Raw genomic sequence first — 13,906 nt, 5'->3', positions numbered from 1 at the left:
GTAGGGAAAAAAAGACCAAGAAAAATCCAAGCGTGTGGCAGTCAGAGGAAAGGAGAGGAAGATACAAAAAGAAAAGCATGAATAGATAGAGGCACAGGTAGCTATGTGAAAAAGCAAATAGAGCAAAATGTTCATTATGATACATGTACTCACTGAAAAATTCTTTCAGTTTTTCTATGTTGGAAAATTTTCATAATAATGTATTGGCAAAATATAGAAAAAAGAAAGAGCGGCAGGGATTGGAAACTATATAGGGAATAGAGCAAACAGAGAGGAATAAGCAAAAGTGACTCAAAGGATTTTGGCCCAGATGATTATGAGGGTGGTACCTATGACAGAAAGAGGAATGGGGTGACTATGGGGGAAAGATGCTAAATTCAGTTTTAAATATGTTTATCTGAAGTGCTAGTAGGGCAATCAAAAAGAAAGTCTCAACTGTAATGGGAAATACAGAAATAGTATTCAGAACAGAGGACAATACTACAGGTTTAGATAAGGAGCCCAGCTACAGTAAATTGATAGTTAAGGCTATGAAAATAAATACATTCTACAAGGGAAACAGGAAAAGGCAGAGAATTGAACTGAAACAATTAGTCGGGAGGAAAAGGAATGGAGCCTAGCAGAAGAGACATGCCCGAGAAGACTAATACCACATTCACAATCTTTAAAAAGTCCAATTCTATAGTATTACATATTCTAGTTTACCTTCACAATGGGTGACTTCACCATAAGAAACTTATTATGAAGAGCCTTATAGACAAGGGAAGTATAAAAAATTATTTTAAAAATTATTTCGAGGTATAATTTACATTCAACAAAATGCACAGACCTTAAGTGCTCATTCAATGATTAAAATATTGATTTAAGTGCTTGTTCAAGTATAAAAAATGAGTTTTAGCAATTGCATGTGCCTATATAACCATCACCCCAAACAAGGTGGAGAATACATCTATCATTCCAGAGAATTATTTCAATTCACCATTCTCCCCTCCACCCCCATCATTTTCTGACTTCTATCAGCATAGATGAGTTTTCCTGGTTTTAGGCTTTAAATAATGGATAATTAAGTATCCATTCTTTTGTGTCTGGCTTCTTTCATACAACATGTTTCTGAGGCTCATCCATGTTGTTGAGTGTTATCAACAGCTTTTTCTTTTTATTGATGAGTAGTATTTCATTGCATGAATATACCACAACAGGAGAATGTTTATCCATTCTCCTGTTGATGAATATTTGGGATGTTTCCAGGTTGGAGCTATTATGAATAAGGCTGTCATGATCATTCAGGTAGTCTTCTGGGGAACATGTGTTTTCATTTCTCTTGACATAACACCTCATAGGTAACTGCCAACATTTCTCCAGAGTGTTCACATAATTTTTTATCCCCACCAACAAGTAAAAGATCCAGTTGCTCTACAATCTCACCGATCGTTGGTATTGTCAGTGTATTTGACTTTAGCCCTTTTAGGGGGTGTGAATGACATCTCACTGTAGAGACGATTAATGATAAGCACCTTTTTATGCTTTTTAAAAAATTGAGGTATAGTTGATGTACACACCTTTTCATGTTCTTAATTGGCTATTCTTTATCTTCTTTTGTGAAATGTCTGTTCAAGTTCTTTGGCCATTTTATTTTATTTTTATTTATTTATTTTTGGCTGCATGGGGTCTTCATTGCCGTGCGTGGGCTTTCTCTAGTTGCGGTGAGCGGGGTCTACTCTTCGTTGTGGTGCATGGGCTTCTCATGGCAGTGGCTTCTCTTGTTGCAGAGCACGGGCTCTAGGCGCGCGGGCTAAAGTAGTTGTGGCATGCGGGCTCAGTAGTTGTGGCTCATGGGCTCTAGAGCGCAGGCTCAGTTGTTGTGGTGCCTGGGCTTAGTTGCTCCGCGGCATGTGGGATATTCCCGGACCAGGGCTCAAACCCATGTCCCCTGCATTGGCAGGTGGATTCTTAACCACTGTGCCACCAGGGAAGTCCTCTTTGGCCATTTTAAAAAGCAACTTTATTGAGGTATAATTTACATATCACATAAAATTGTTCTGCTTGAAAAAATGTACAATTCATTGATTTTTAATAATTTACTGAGTTGTGCAACCATCACCGCAATCCAGTTTTGGGAAATTTCCATCACCCCAATAAGATCCCTTGTGCTGTTTACAATTAATCTCTATTCCCTTCCTTAGCACTGGGCAACCACTAATCTACTTTGGCTCTATAGATTTGCCTATTCTGGACATTTCATATGAATGAAATCATGCAATACTTGATCTTCCGTGTCAAGTTTCTTTCACTTGGCATAACATTTTTTGAGGTTCATTCGTATTGTAGTATGTATAGTATTTCATTTCTTTTTATTGCTGAACAATATTCCATTGTATGATTACACCACATTTTATATATCCATTCATTGTTTGATGGACATCTGAGTTGTTTCCACTTTTTACCTATTATGAATAGCGCTACTATGAATATTTACATTCAAGTGTTTGTGTGGACATGTTTTCATTCCTCTTGGGTAGATATCTAGGAGTGGAAGTGCTAGGTGATATGGTAAATTTATATTTAACCTTTTAAGAAACTGCCAAACTGCTTTTCAAAGCAGTTGTACTATTTTACATTCTGCCCAGCAATATACAAGGGTTACTGTTTTTCTCCATCTTTGCTAATCTCAAAATCATGAAGATATACTCCTAAATTTTCTTCCAAAAGCTTTAGGGTTCTAGCTTTGAGCCATCTCAAATTATTTTTTGTACATGGAGTAAGGATATAGTTGAAGTTCATTTCTCTTTATGAATATCCAATTGTTCCAGCACCATTTGTTAGAGATCTTCCTCCCCTCACTGAACTGACTTGGCACCTTGTCTGCAAATTAAGTGATCACATATGTGTGCATTTATTTCTGGATTCTCTTATGCCGTTCCACTGATCCATGTTCTAGCCTATGGATAGAAGACACTCCTGATTACTGTAGCTTTATAGTACGTCTTCAAATCTGGTAGCCTAAGTCCTTTATCTTTGTCCTTTTTAAAGTCTGTTTGGCCAACTAGAGTCTTTGTACAGTATTTCCATGTATATTTTAGAATCAGTTTGTCAGTTTCTTAAAAACAGACTTTTAGAATTTTGATTGGGATTGTATTGAATCTAGATACCAATTTAGGAAGAATGAACATCATTAACAATATGTGTTATCCTATCTACATAGTATATCAATGAGCACAGTATATCTCTTCAATTATTTTAGGTCTTGATTAATTTCTTTCAGTGATGTTTTATAGTTTTTAGTGTAGAGGACTTGCACATCTTTCAGTAGATTTGCTCCAAGGTAACTTTTTAAAATATCATTACAAATAAATTTTAAATATTTCATTTTCCAATTGTTTATTCCTAGAAAAATTCTATCATGCTGAACAAAATATATATCAATTCTGCTTAATTTTTTTTCGTAGACTGGAATTCAATCTATAGGACTATCTGATTTTCATTCTAATCCATTCATTTTTTTTTAAAAACCAAAGTAAATAATTTCTGATGAGCCATACAAAATCAATGCAAATTTTATTCATCTACACTCTATATTCAAGAAGGCACAGCAAACATTTTGGTTGGGGTAAATTCTATACTTATTTGTAAGACTATACCATTAAATAGAACCTATAACATACAAGACAGACAAGCATTATTATCTAATGATTCTCAGAGAGATAATTTTTCTACCAAGCAGTAAAAATTGTGTGTGGGTGAGAGGTATATTAAAGACTTTCACTGAGTTTCTATCGCTGCTGTAAATGGCAAAGGATTATAAATACTGGCATATCTATCCTAGTGATATTAAATTAAATGTATTTTTGAGATTAGCAGGCATGATGAGGCTACCCTGTGGTTGAGAATGCACCTAACTTATTAAACTATTTATTCAGAATTTTAAAAGTTTGTTTTAAAACAAAGTTAAAAAAGTGGCAAATTCATTTCTCTTAAGGTTTTTTTTTTAAAGGGTTTAATTGTATACTTCTCAAAAAAAGAGAAATAAAGACTCTCACAAAATTAGATGCAATGACTTAATAACCAGAATCAGCTGATTATGATATCCACCCACTCCTTATGTGCTTATGCACATTATGGTTTGTTTAGGATTTTGGAAAGCTTATTATCTAAGCAAGAAGAGCAAGAAGGGATAAAGAGAATAAGTATGGTATAAAAGGTTTCTGAATCTCTACCTCCATCTTCACAGTCTTCAGGGGCTTTGGCTTTCTTACAAAGACGAGGATCCAACCAGGTGGTTGTCTTGGTATTGTGGCTGTTGAACAAAGATTTCAATTAGAAACAGTAAAATGAAGAGGGAGGAAAGTATTTCAAAAGCAAAGATGAAAAGTGAATAAAAGGTATATGATGTTTGAACATTTATCTCCTACAGGCTTCATTTGTAAACGTCTGATTCAATAGTCCTGTTGTTCTCAGCCTATTACTTCAAAACTGCCACAGAGGAAAGGTAATGCTACAGGCACTAATTTGAGAATGAAGACTCTAAAGAAGGGATAAAATGTTAAATGCATAATAACAGATGCTTATCTAAGCAGTCAAAAATGTTTCAGCAGGTGGGCACATGGCCCCATACTGTGCATTATCTTAGCCAAAAAAGCTGCCCTGAAAACCCTGTTTACTCGCTGGCTGAATTCCTTCCTCTCTCCCTCCAAAAACACTATATTTCTTAGGTGCCTGTGATGTGTGGGCATTGTGCTGAGGGCCGAGAATATAGAGATGAACAAACAATCAGACAGAGTCTCTGCCCTCACTGGGACTCTTTAAAAATAAAAGAGTTAAATAAAATAAAAAGTTTTAAAGTGTCTGTTTCTGGGACTTCTCTGGTGGTCCAGTGGTTAAGACTCCGCATTCCCAATGCAGTGGTTCGATCCCTAGTCAGGGTGCTAGATCCTGCATGCCGCAACTAAGAGCCCACGTGCCGCAACTAAGACCCAGAGCAGGTCAGACCCAGGTCACCATGCAGTAAATACTAATGCTAAAACAAAGCCATCACACTGCTGAGTAGACAGTGTTATAGTTTAAGTATCTGAACTATGAGGGTCTTAAAGAAAGAAATATCCTGGAAGAAAATATATATGAAGGCAATAAAATATAAATTAAAGTTATTATCGAAGCAGTGGGAGAATAACAATGTGATCAAAGGATCTTTTCTTGGTGTTTCCAATTTGAGATTAATTCACTAATCTCTACATTGATCTCTAAGTCTGAAAATTTTTAGCTCAGTTAATAAATATGGCCCCCTTCCAAATGATGGTAATTTGTGAAATGCTCATTAAGTTGGACACTCTACCCGAAAGGTTAAAAAAAAAAAAAAAAAAAGGCAAAGCAAAATATCCTTTATTCCTTGCATTTTTCATTATTAGTGATAAATCTGTTTTTAATCCTCCTGTTTTTTATAAAACCAGACATCAAACACAATATTCCTTTATCCAAATCAAATAAAAATGAAATATCATCCAGGGAAACAATCAGATTAAGAATCAATTTGTAACTTGTATGAAAAAGATTTTTAAAGAAAGAAAAAAGAAATGCAAGGCTTGTGAAATGAGGTTAAGAAAATTTAAAGGCAAGTCTCACAGCGGCAAGGCACATTAGAAAAGATACAGACATGTGCTTACTCAATGAAGTAGATCATCCCCGTATCAGTGTAGGCCATTTCCCAGTTTTTGGGGAGCGGTTCCAGATTCTCATCTCTCATCATATAATTTCTAAAGTCCATGGAACTATTTGTTTGGTTGTAACTTGGGACAGTCTTTATCCAATCAGATGACTCAGAATGCCTCTCTCTGTTTTCTGCTATTCCAACAGAACAGCATGAAAAGTAGGTAAAGTTACATTCTCTTCAAACAGCCTTAATTCTAACAAAATGCCAAATATATACTGCAAATCTCCTTGTCTACTATGTCCACATTCTGCTATAACTTTTGAAAAAACAAATAAACACACTGATTTTCTTTTCATTTGCTAAGTGACATTAACCCTGTACAGCACCTCTGATGCTAGTCAGGGAAAGAAGCAAAAAAACAACAATAGAATCAATTCTGTACATACTAAACACAGATCAATCAATATTATACTAAAACAATGGCCACAGCTGCACCTATACAGTCCTTTTATGTGCCAGGCTCTATTTTCAGCACTTTACATATATTAACTCATAATTCTCACAGCAACCCTGTGAGTATATATTATTACTATTGCCATTTTATAGAAGAGGAAACTAAGGCCCAGCAAGGTTAATAAGTTATTTTAGTCAAGGTTACACAGCTAATAAACAGCAAAGCTAGGATTTGAATTTAAAGGGTCCATGTTCTAACTGCTTTATCAAGCTGCCTTGTGCACATTTAACACAGGCCTTTAAAATAATACAAATTAAAAAAAATTAAACTCAATAGACTTACTGTTGTTAAATATAATTCTCTGTTGGTAATATTAAAACCCTTTTAGAGTTCCAAAGTCCACAATGTAGGTAAGAATACTAAAATTTGGTAACTCTCTAGGGAGTTCACAATTCATGCACTTAAAAGTTGTTTCTAGAACTTAAAAGATAATATAACTGTAATAACTCCAAACTTTGGGCAATGCTTCAGTATCAGAGACTCTTAGAAGAGGCCTTAGATATCATTATATGTCATTCTTTATAGTACTTCCACTCCAACCATCCTTTATCCAACCAAGTTCTATAATCCACTAATTCTACTACTTACTGCCTTTCACTGTTCCTCACCCCCATCCATGCCCTAGCTATGTCCTCACTGCCCTACTTACCCAACTTAAATTCCATGATCAACCACTATAATCACTCCCTTGTAAATACTCCCGATTCCTTTTTCCCTACTTTACTTCACCACACTTGACTGGCTGAACTATAATTCTGCTTAAATCGTACTCTCCACATACTCCTCGCCAGTATATGTAGCTGAACGCAGGCGATAGTAACTACTTCACTTTTAACTCATGATCAGTAGCCTCAAGAGGGCATTTAAAGATGTATGACAATCATAGGGCATTTCTTTAGTCCATTCGCTCTGACTCTCCTTGATAACGATTTCATACCTTCCTTCTCCTTAAATCTTCTCCTACTTCTGCCTTATCCCTAATCTCATTTGATGACCTTGTTTCCTATATCACTGAGAAAACAGAAGCAAACAGAACTTCCACAAATTCCCACCATTATATCTAAACAGCAACTGTGCCCATTTTACTCTACCTTCTGTTACAGTGGAAGAACTGTGTTTCTAAGCAGATATCTCCATCCCCTCTTGCCTACAGCAATTCCCTCTCTCTCTCTCTCACCACCAATCTTTCTTACCTAGTAGATCACATCCATCCTTTTCTTTTTTTTTTTTTAACAAAATGCAACCAAAAACCCAAAGAACAAACAGAAGATCCTAAATAAACCCTCAAGTTTAGTCTTAGGGTTTTACATATACCAATGACACAGGAGACAATAAATGACATAACTAACATAGCAAGGGTAGCAGTATATGGGGCACAGGGTCCCAAGATAACCCTGCCTAAATCCCCTGTGGATATCCTAACAGGTACCGTGGCCACACATTGTTACAATAAAATAGCATCTTCCTCTCACCCATTGGTTCATAGCTGTAATCAGATCCCTTATCCAAAACGTGCCTCAGAGGACTTTCTTTAGGGATAGTTGAAACTTTCACCATTTTTAAAGACAGAAATTCAAGACAAACAAACAAGTTTTTTCTCCATTCTTTAAAAGGAAATTAAGCAAGTCTCTTTCCCCTCTAGCAACCCCGTCCCATTTCTCTCCTTTTTACACCAAACCTCCTTGAAAGAGTTTATACTTGCTACCTCCACTTCCCCTCTTCCATTTGCCACTGGAACTCGTTCCAACAAGGCTTTTGATCGCTCATCAATAAAACTGTTCTTAGCAAGATCACCAGTCATCTCCACATAGCTACATCCAATGATCAATTCTCAGTGCCCATCTTACTAGAGCTATCAGTAGCATCTGACATGATGGATCTCTCTTTTTTGAAACACTCTCTTCCCCTGGCATTCAGGACACTATACTCTCCTGGTGCTCCTTCTACCTCTCTGGCTCTTTTCTGTCTCCATGATCTCCATATATTAGAGTGCCTTCTCAAGGTTCAGTGCTTGGATCTTTTCTCTTTCTACACTCACTCTCTTGGTGATCGCACTGTGTCACTGCTATATAAGCTATATGCTGATGGTGTCCAAATATGGATTTTCAGACCAGAACACAGACTTTTAAATCCAACTTCAAGCACATTTCCATTTGGATGTCTAATGAACATCTCAAACTTAAATATCCCAACCATAGCTCCCATTCCCAACCCAAACTGACTCCTTTTACCTGTCTCATCTCAATACATGCAACTCCATTCTTGCAGATACTCAAGTTAAAACTCTTGGAGTGACCTCTGACTCTGCTCTCTCATACCTTATATCCAGTCTGTTGGCAAATGTTATTGGCTCAGGCCACTTCTTACCTCTCATGCCTTCACTGGGTCTAAGCCACCATTTTTCACTTAAATTACTGCAATAACCTCCTAACTGGTACCCCTGTTTATGTCCATGCCCTCCTACGGCCTTTTCTCAATACAGTAGCCAGAATGAGCCTGTTAAGTTAAAAGCTGTTTTATCATGGTACTCTTCTACTTAAATCCATATAATAGTTTCTCATCTCATAATAAAAAGCAAAATTCTTCCAATGATCTATAAGATCCTATTATAATATGCATTTCCACCACCCCACCCCCATCATTATCTGATTGACTTCATTGTTACTATTCTAGTCTATTCCCTTCCAGCACTCTGCCCCAACCACATATAATGGATTGTCCACGTTGTACCCAACCACACTGGTTTCCTCGCTGTTGTCTGAATAATCCAGGGATGCTCCCACCTCAGGGCATTTGTACTTCTAATTCCCTCTGGCTGGAATGTTCTTCCCCAGGGTATTTTGAGCACTACCTCACTTCTTGCAATGTCCCCTTCTTGGTAAGGTCTTCCCTGACACTCTATCTAAAATTGCAAACCTTGACCACCGCTACTTTTTATCCTTCCCCTCCTCTGCTTTTTCTCCTTAGCACCATCTAACATACTATATGTTATTCATTTATGTTGGATAATTCTGTCTCTCCCACCAGAAGGTAAGGTTCATGAAGACAGGGAATTTTGTCTGTTTTGTTCACTGCTCTATTTCCAGCTTTTAGAACAATGCCTAGCACTTAGTAACCTAGCAGGTGCTCAATAAATATTTGCTGAATGAATAATATGAATGAAACACATGATTTATTCTCTATGCAGAAAAAGTGATAGAAATTAAAAGGCACCCAATGTATAAATCAATCTGGAATTGAGTTACATTCTTGGGATATATGTACTGGAGGAAAGTAGAAACAACTATATGAGCAATAATACTTTTCTGAATATAGTTTCAAGAGACTGCATAAAGGAGTTTGCTTAATAGCCAATGATTTGAAAATGTTTTTTATACAACACCAACTCTTGGAAAAACTTTTAGCATTATTATATAACATGTGTCATCCTACTGCAGCATATTAGCATTCTTACGTTAATTCTCATCAAGATATAAAATAATATACATATTGGTATATACAAATAAACCTCCACCTATCCTCTCCTACCTTCCATCCCCAGCAATTTACTGATCTTTCAAGGCAGGGATTCTAGTCCCCCAAAGCAATACACAAAGCAACTCTGAATAAGTTAACAAGCATGGTTAGTACTTACTCAGAAAAGACCAAGGGCTTTTAGCCATGTCTTCTATTGCTTTTTCCTTAAAATATTCTGAATATATTCTGTTACAAAGAAATATGTGCTCCAGTGGAAGAGTCCTATGGTCCCTACACACAAGAAGGAGTGTACAAACTGCCTCCCACACACTCTTGTATACACTCCCTTTAAATATTAACAGTGAAGAGTCTGGAACACCTGGTTTAACAGCTGTCTTACATGACAAACATAAACTATGGAGCTTACAGATGGGTTTACCTCTAAGGGAACTGCAGTGCTCACTGCAAGGCTCTGCATTAGGAAGTTTTAAAAAAGGGCATTTTCTTTTCCTTCAAATTAAGAACATATAAATTCCCATTTGAGGACAGAGTCATGGTTTCTAATCCCAGTCTTAAGCATTTAAAAATGTTAACATAATTTTGTGGGAGAGTAAAGCTGACATCAAAATCAAAAGTCTCTAGTATATGATGACTTCCCTTAACAACTCTAAAGAATTAGACGTGAATTCACCTAAACCTTTTTAGACCCGTTTTCACCAAAATATATTGGTATAATATATTGGTATAATTCATTGAGCGTATCTGCAACACAACAGTGTGAAATGTTAGGACCATAAAACAGGACTCACACTCTGGAGGGGTGTATTAAAACAATAGATAATAGCAAATTTTAATAACTGATAAAGGAAAACAACAGGATACTCTGGGAAAATGATATGGTAATGGATTCTGCAAATTTGAAGATATAATCAAATTTTTTCATTTATTAGTACAACGAAAAATTTTTTTTAGCTTCTACTATGTGCTAAACATGGATTATGGCTCAAGAAATACCACAATGAACAAAAAAAGCAAAAATTCCAACCCTTATGAAGCTTATATTCTAGTGTTTTGAATCGATTATCATAAATAGCACTGAAATCAGTTCTGCTGTGATTCTGTGGTTTCCTATTTATACTCTTAATTAGCAGTATAAGAATCTCCTAAGCCAGGGGTCTCAACCTCCAACCCCCAGGGCTCAGACTGGTACCAGTCCATGGCCTGTTAGGAACCGGGCCGCACAGCAGGAGGTGAGGGGCAGGTGAGTGATCGAAGCTTCATCTGTATTTACAGCCGCTCCCCATCGCTCGCATTACCGCCTGAACTCCGCCTCCTGTCAGATCAGCGGCGGCATTAGATGCTCTTAGGAGCGCGAACCCTACTGTGAACTGCACATGCGGGGGATCTAGGTTGCGCGCTCCTTATGAGAATCCAATGCCTGATGACCTGAGGTGGAGCTGAGGCGGTGATGCTAGCACTGGGGAGCGGCTGCAAATACAGATTATCATTAGCAGAGAGGTCTGACTGCACAGAGCCCATAATAAATCAAAGTACTTGAACCATCCCGAAACCATCCCCCGACTCCGCCCCAGTCTGTGGAAAAATTGTCTTCCATGAACCCAGTCCCTGGTACCAAGAAGATTGGGGACTGCTGTCCTAAGCAATCACTACACTATTTAGGGGTGCCCAAAAGGAGAAGATTCTCCACCACTAAATTTCTGTTGGTTTTACATTTAATGAAAAATATGACAGTCAAGTTTGGAAATTTTCTTTGAGTGATTCAGAATTTAAACTCAAAATATTGCTAACAAACCTTTCAGATAATATTTATTAGCATACTTCTAAACCTTTGTTTTGGTTGAAGGCTATTATCTTAACACATCTACATTTTGTTCAAATTCTGTAAAGTAGGACTTAGGCCAACAAGATTCCCATATTCAAGCACCAGAAATGAATCTCAAATCTTTTAGGCAGCAGGGTAAATGACATATTGTATTATTATCAATACTAATGATAGTTTATAATTGATTTATCAAAACTGCCACTTGGAGCAACTCACTTCAGCTTACAAGACAGTCAACAGAGATACACTGTTTCACGCAAAACCTTTTAAAAAAACCCCTGAGAATCCCATCACTTTCTCTGCATGTGCTTTGTGGAAAATTTTACTACTTCCAATTCAGTGTCATATTAAAGTCAACCTTAAGGATCAGCCAGAAGTTGTTCATCTATTGACGAACCTGCATTTCCACTACCGTTAACAGCTTCCTTGTCTTCATCTTCTTCCTCTTCAGGAAGAGAACTGTCCATTCTTTCCATCTTGCTGACAGATGTAGTTCGTTTTCTTTGGGATTCTGTGTCAAACTCATTATCAAAGAGGACCTGATCAACTGGATCTGGCTGGAAAGGGCTGGGTTCTGCTGGAGGCTTGGGAGTTCCATAGAAGTTTCCTGAAGTGGACAAAATAACAGCTGCTGAAAGTGCTGAATGCTGAAATGAGAGTCAGACCAAAATGATCTAGTGTATGTCTCTGCCCTGTTATCTTATACGGAAGTTTCTGAATACCCACCGCTGGCCAAAAGGAGGCCAACGCACTTTTTCTTGGGAGAGGAGGAGGTAGAAAGACCAGGAAGAACTTATTTCTCAAGAGCCCTAACACTATATACTATCTAACATTATCTAACACTTTAAGACTATTTGTACTAAGGCCAGGAAGTTGACTTTACGTATGTAGGTTAGTTATTCCTACAGGGCTTGCTTTGCATGAGTTCTATATTAGGGCCTAATTTCTGAATTTAAATGCATCAATGCTCTTGTGTAAGACTAACTGGCATAAAAAGTGGGAGTAAAGGAGGAGAAAACTAATTCAAATAATTTTGTTCTGATATGTAACATAATGAACTATTTTGGTAAAATAAGGAAACATACAGGCAAAGGATAAAGCTAAGAACCAACCAGTCTGTTCTGAAATGTAGGCTGCTTATGTAAAAGTTAATTTTTTATAAGTTTTTCTGAGCATTTTAATTATATTATTTTATCTGGCAATTTATTGAACAAATAGAGAATTTATTAGCATAACTCAATATTGGTTTACTCTCAGGAAAGCAAGAAATACTTTAATATGTTGTCTTGTAAATCAGTAATTTTTTTTGGTCTAGTTCTATATTTCCTTTTTATTATTTATCAATAACTATTTTTTTTCTAACCAAAATTTAAGACTCTTTTTTTTTATTGGAGTATAATTGCTTTACAATGGTGTGTTCGTTTCTGCTTTACAACAAAGTGAATCAGTTATACATATACATACGTTCCCATATCTCTTCCCTCTTGTGTCTCCCTCCCTCCCACCCTCCCTATCCCACCCCTCCAGGCAGTCACAAAGCACCGAGCTGATCTCCCTGTGCTATGCGGCTGCTTCCCACTAGCTATCTATTTTATGTTTGGTAGTGTATATATGTCCATGCCTCTCTTTTGCTTTGTCACAGCTTACCCTTCCCCCTCCCCATATCCTCAAGTCCATTCTCTAGTAGGTCTGTGTCTCTGTAAATCAGTAATTTTTGCAGTAAAAATCAATGTCCCAGAATAGAATGAAAACAACTGAGTATCTGCTCAGTTTTCCATGTAGTCCCCAATAGGCAGCCATGTACAATGGAAAATGTCCAGTGGGTCTAGCTACATTAAAAGTTTGTGGCTCCTGCTAGTTTTGACCTTATATCAACCACTATGCTGATGTTATAGAAAGATAAACATGGACAGGGAATAAAATAAATACTCATCATCTTTTTCTTTTATTTAAAAAAAAAATCTCCAAATTCCTTGGCTCCTAAGGAGGTAATTAAGATGCTCATTCATATACAGTAAATTAATGGGGTATATAATGGATTATTTTTCCAAGATGAAAACAACAACAACAACAACATAGGTTGTTCACCACATCAGTGAGGCAAATCTACAAGTAACATGGTTTACCTTAAGTCGTGCTTGCTTTGAGGGGGAAAGTATTAAGATAAATTCTTTGGAAATTTGACTTTGGGAGGTAATTGTCATTAAAATACTCAAGACAATGGAATCAAAATAATAAGACTTTTCAACCACATCTTGCCTCTCCCCACTCAACTACTTCCTTGCTTCCAAATCCACGTTTGAAATGGAGTTACTCCTGTCATGCAGATGGATGGAAAGTTTCATACTAAAACAGACTAAGAGGATCTCTGCAAACTTTCTGGCCCATAAGTAAAGCAACGACCAATGAAAAAGACAGTTCACATTTCTCTGGGACGGATGGCACAGAA

The 13,906-nt window shown here is 36.9% G+C and overlaps 1 protein-coding gene across 2 annotated transcripts in view; it reads right to left on the bottom strand.

The window, feature by feature from the left end:
* MAGI3 (membrane associated guanylate kinase, WW and PDZ domain containing 3) overlaps positions 1–13,906 on the bottom strand; it is a 265,324-nt gene that overhangs the window by 61,762 nt on the left and 189,656 nt on the right. For both annotated transcript variants that reach the window (XM_007462468.1, XM_007462467.1), the window contains exons 4-6: positions 11,855–12,064; positions 5,658–5,832; positions 4,215–4,294 (exon numbers count right to left, since the gene is read on the bottom strand). In XM_007462468.1, the coding sequence (XP_007462530.1) occupies positions 4,215–4,294; positions 5,658–5,832; positions 11,855–12,064 (465 nt within the window). The remainder of the gene's footprint in view (positions 1–4,214; positions 4,295–5,657; positions 5,833–11,854; positions 12,065–13,906) is intronic.

Source organism: Lipotes vexillifer, unplaced genomic scaffold (assembly GCF_000442215.2).
Source record: "Lipotes vexillifer unplaced genomic scaffold, Lipotes_vexillifer_v1.1 scaffold1029, whole genome shotgun sequence".
Taxonomy (NCBI): domain Eukaryota; kingdom Metazoa; phylum Chordata; class Mammalia; order Artiodactyla; family Lipotidae; genus Lipotes; species Lipotes vexillifer.
The sequence above is the reverse complement of the archived record's forward strand: the minus strand, read 5'-3'. Positions and strand labels throughout refer to the sequence as shown.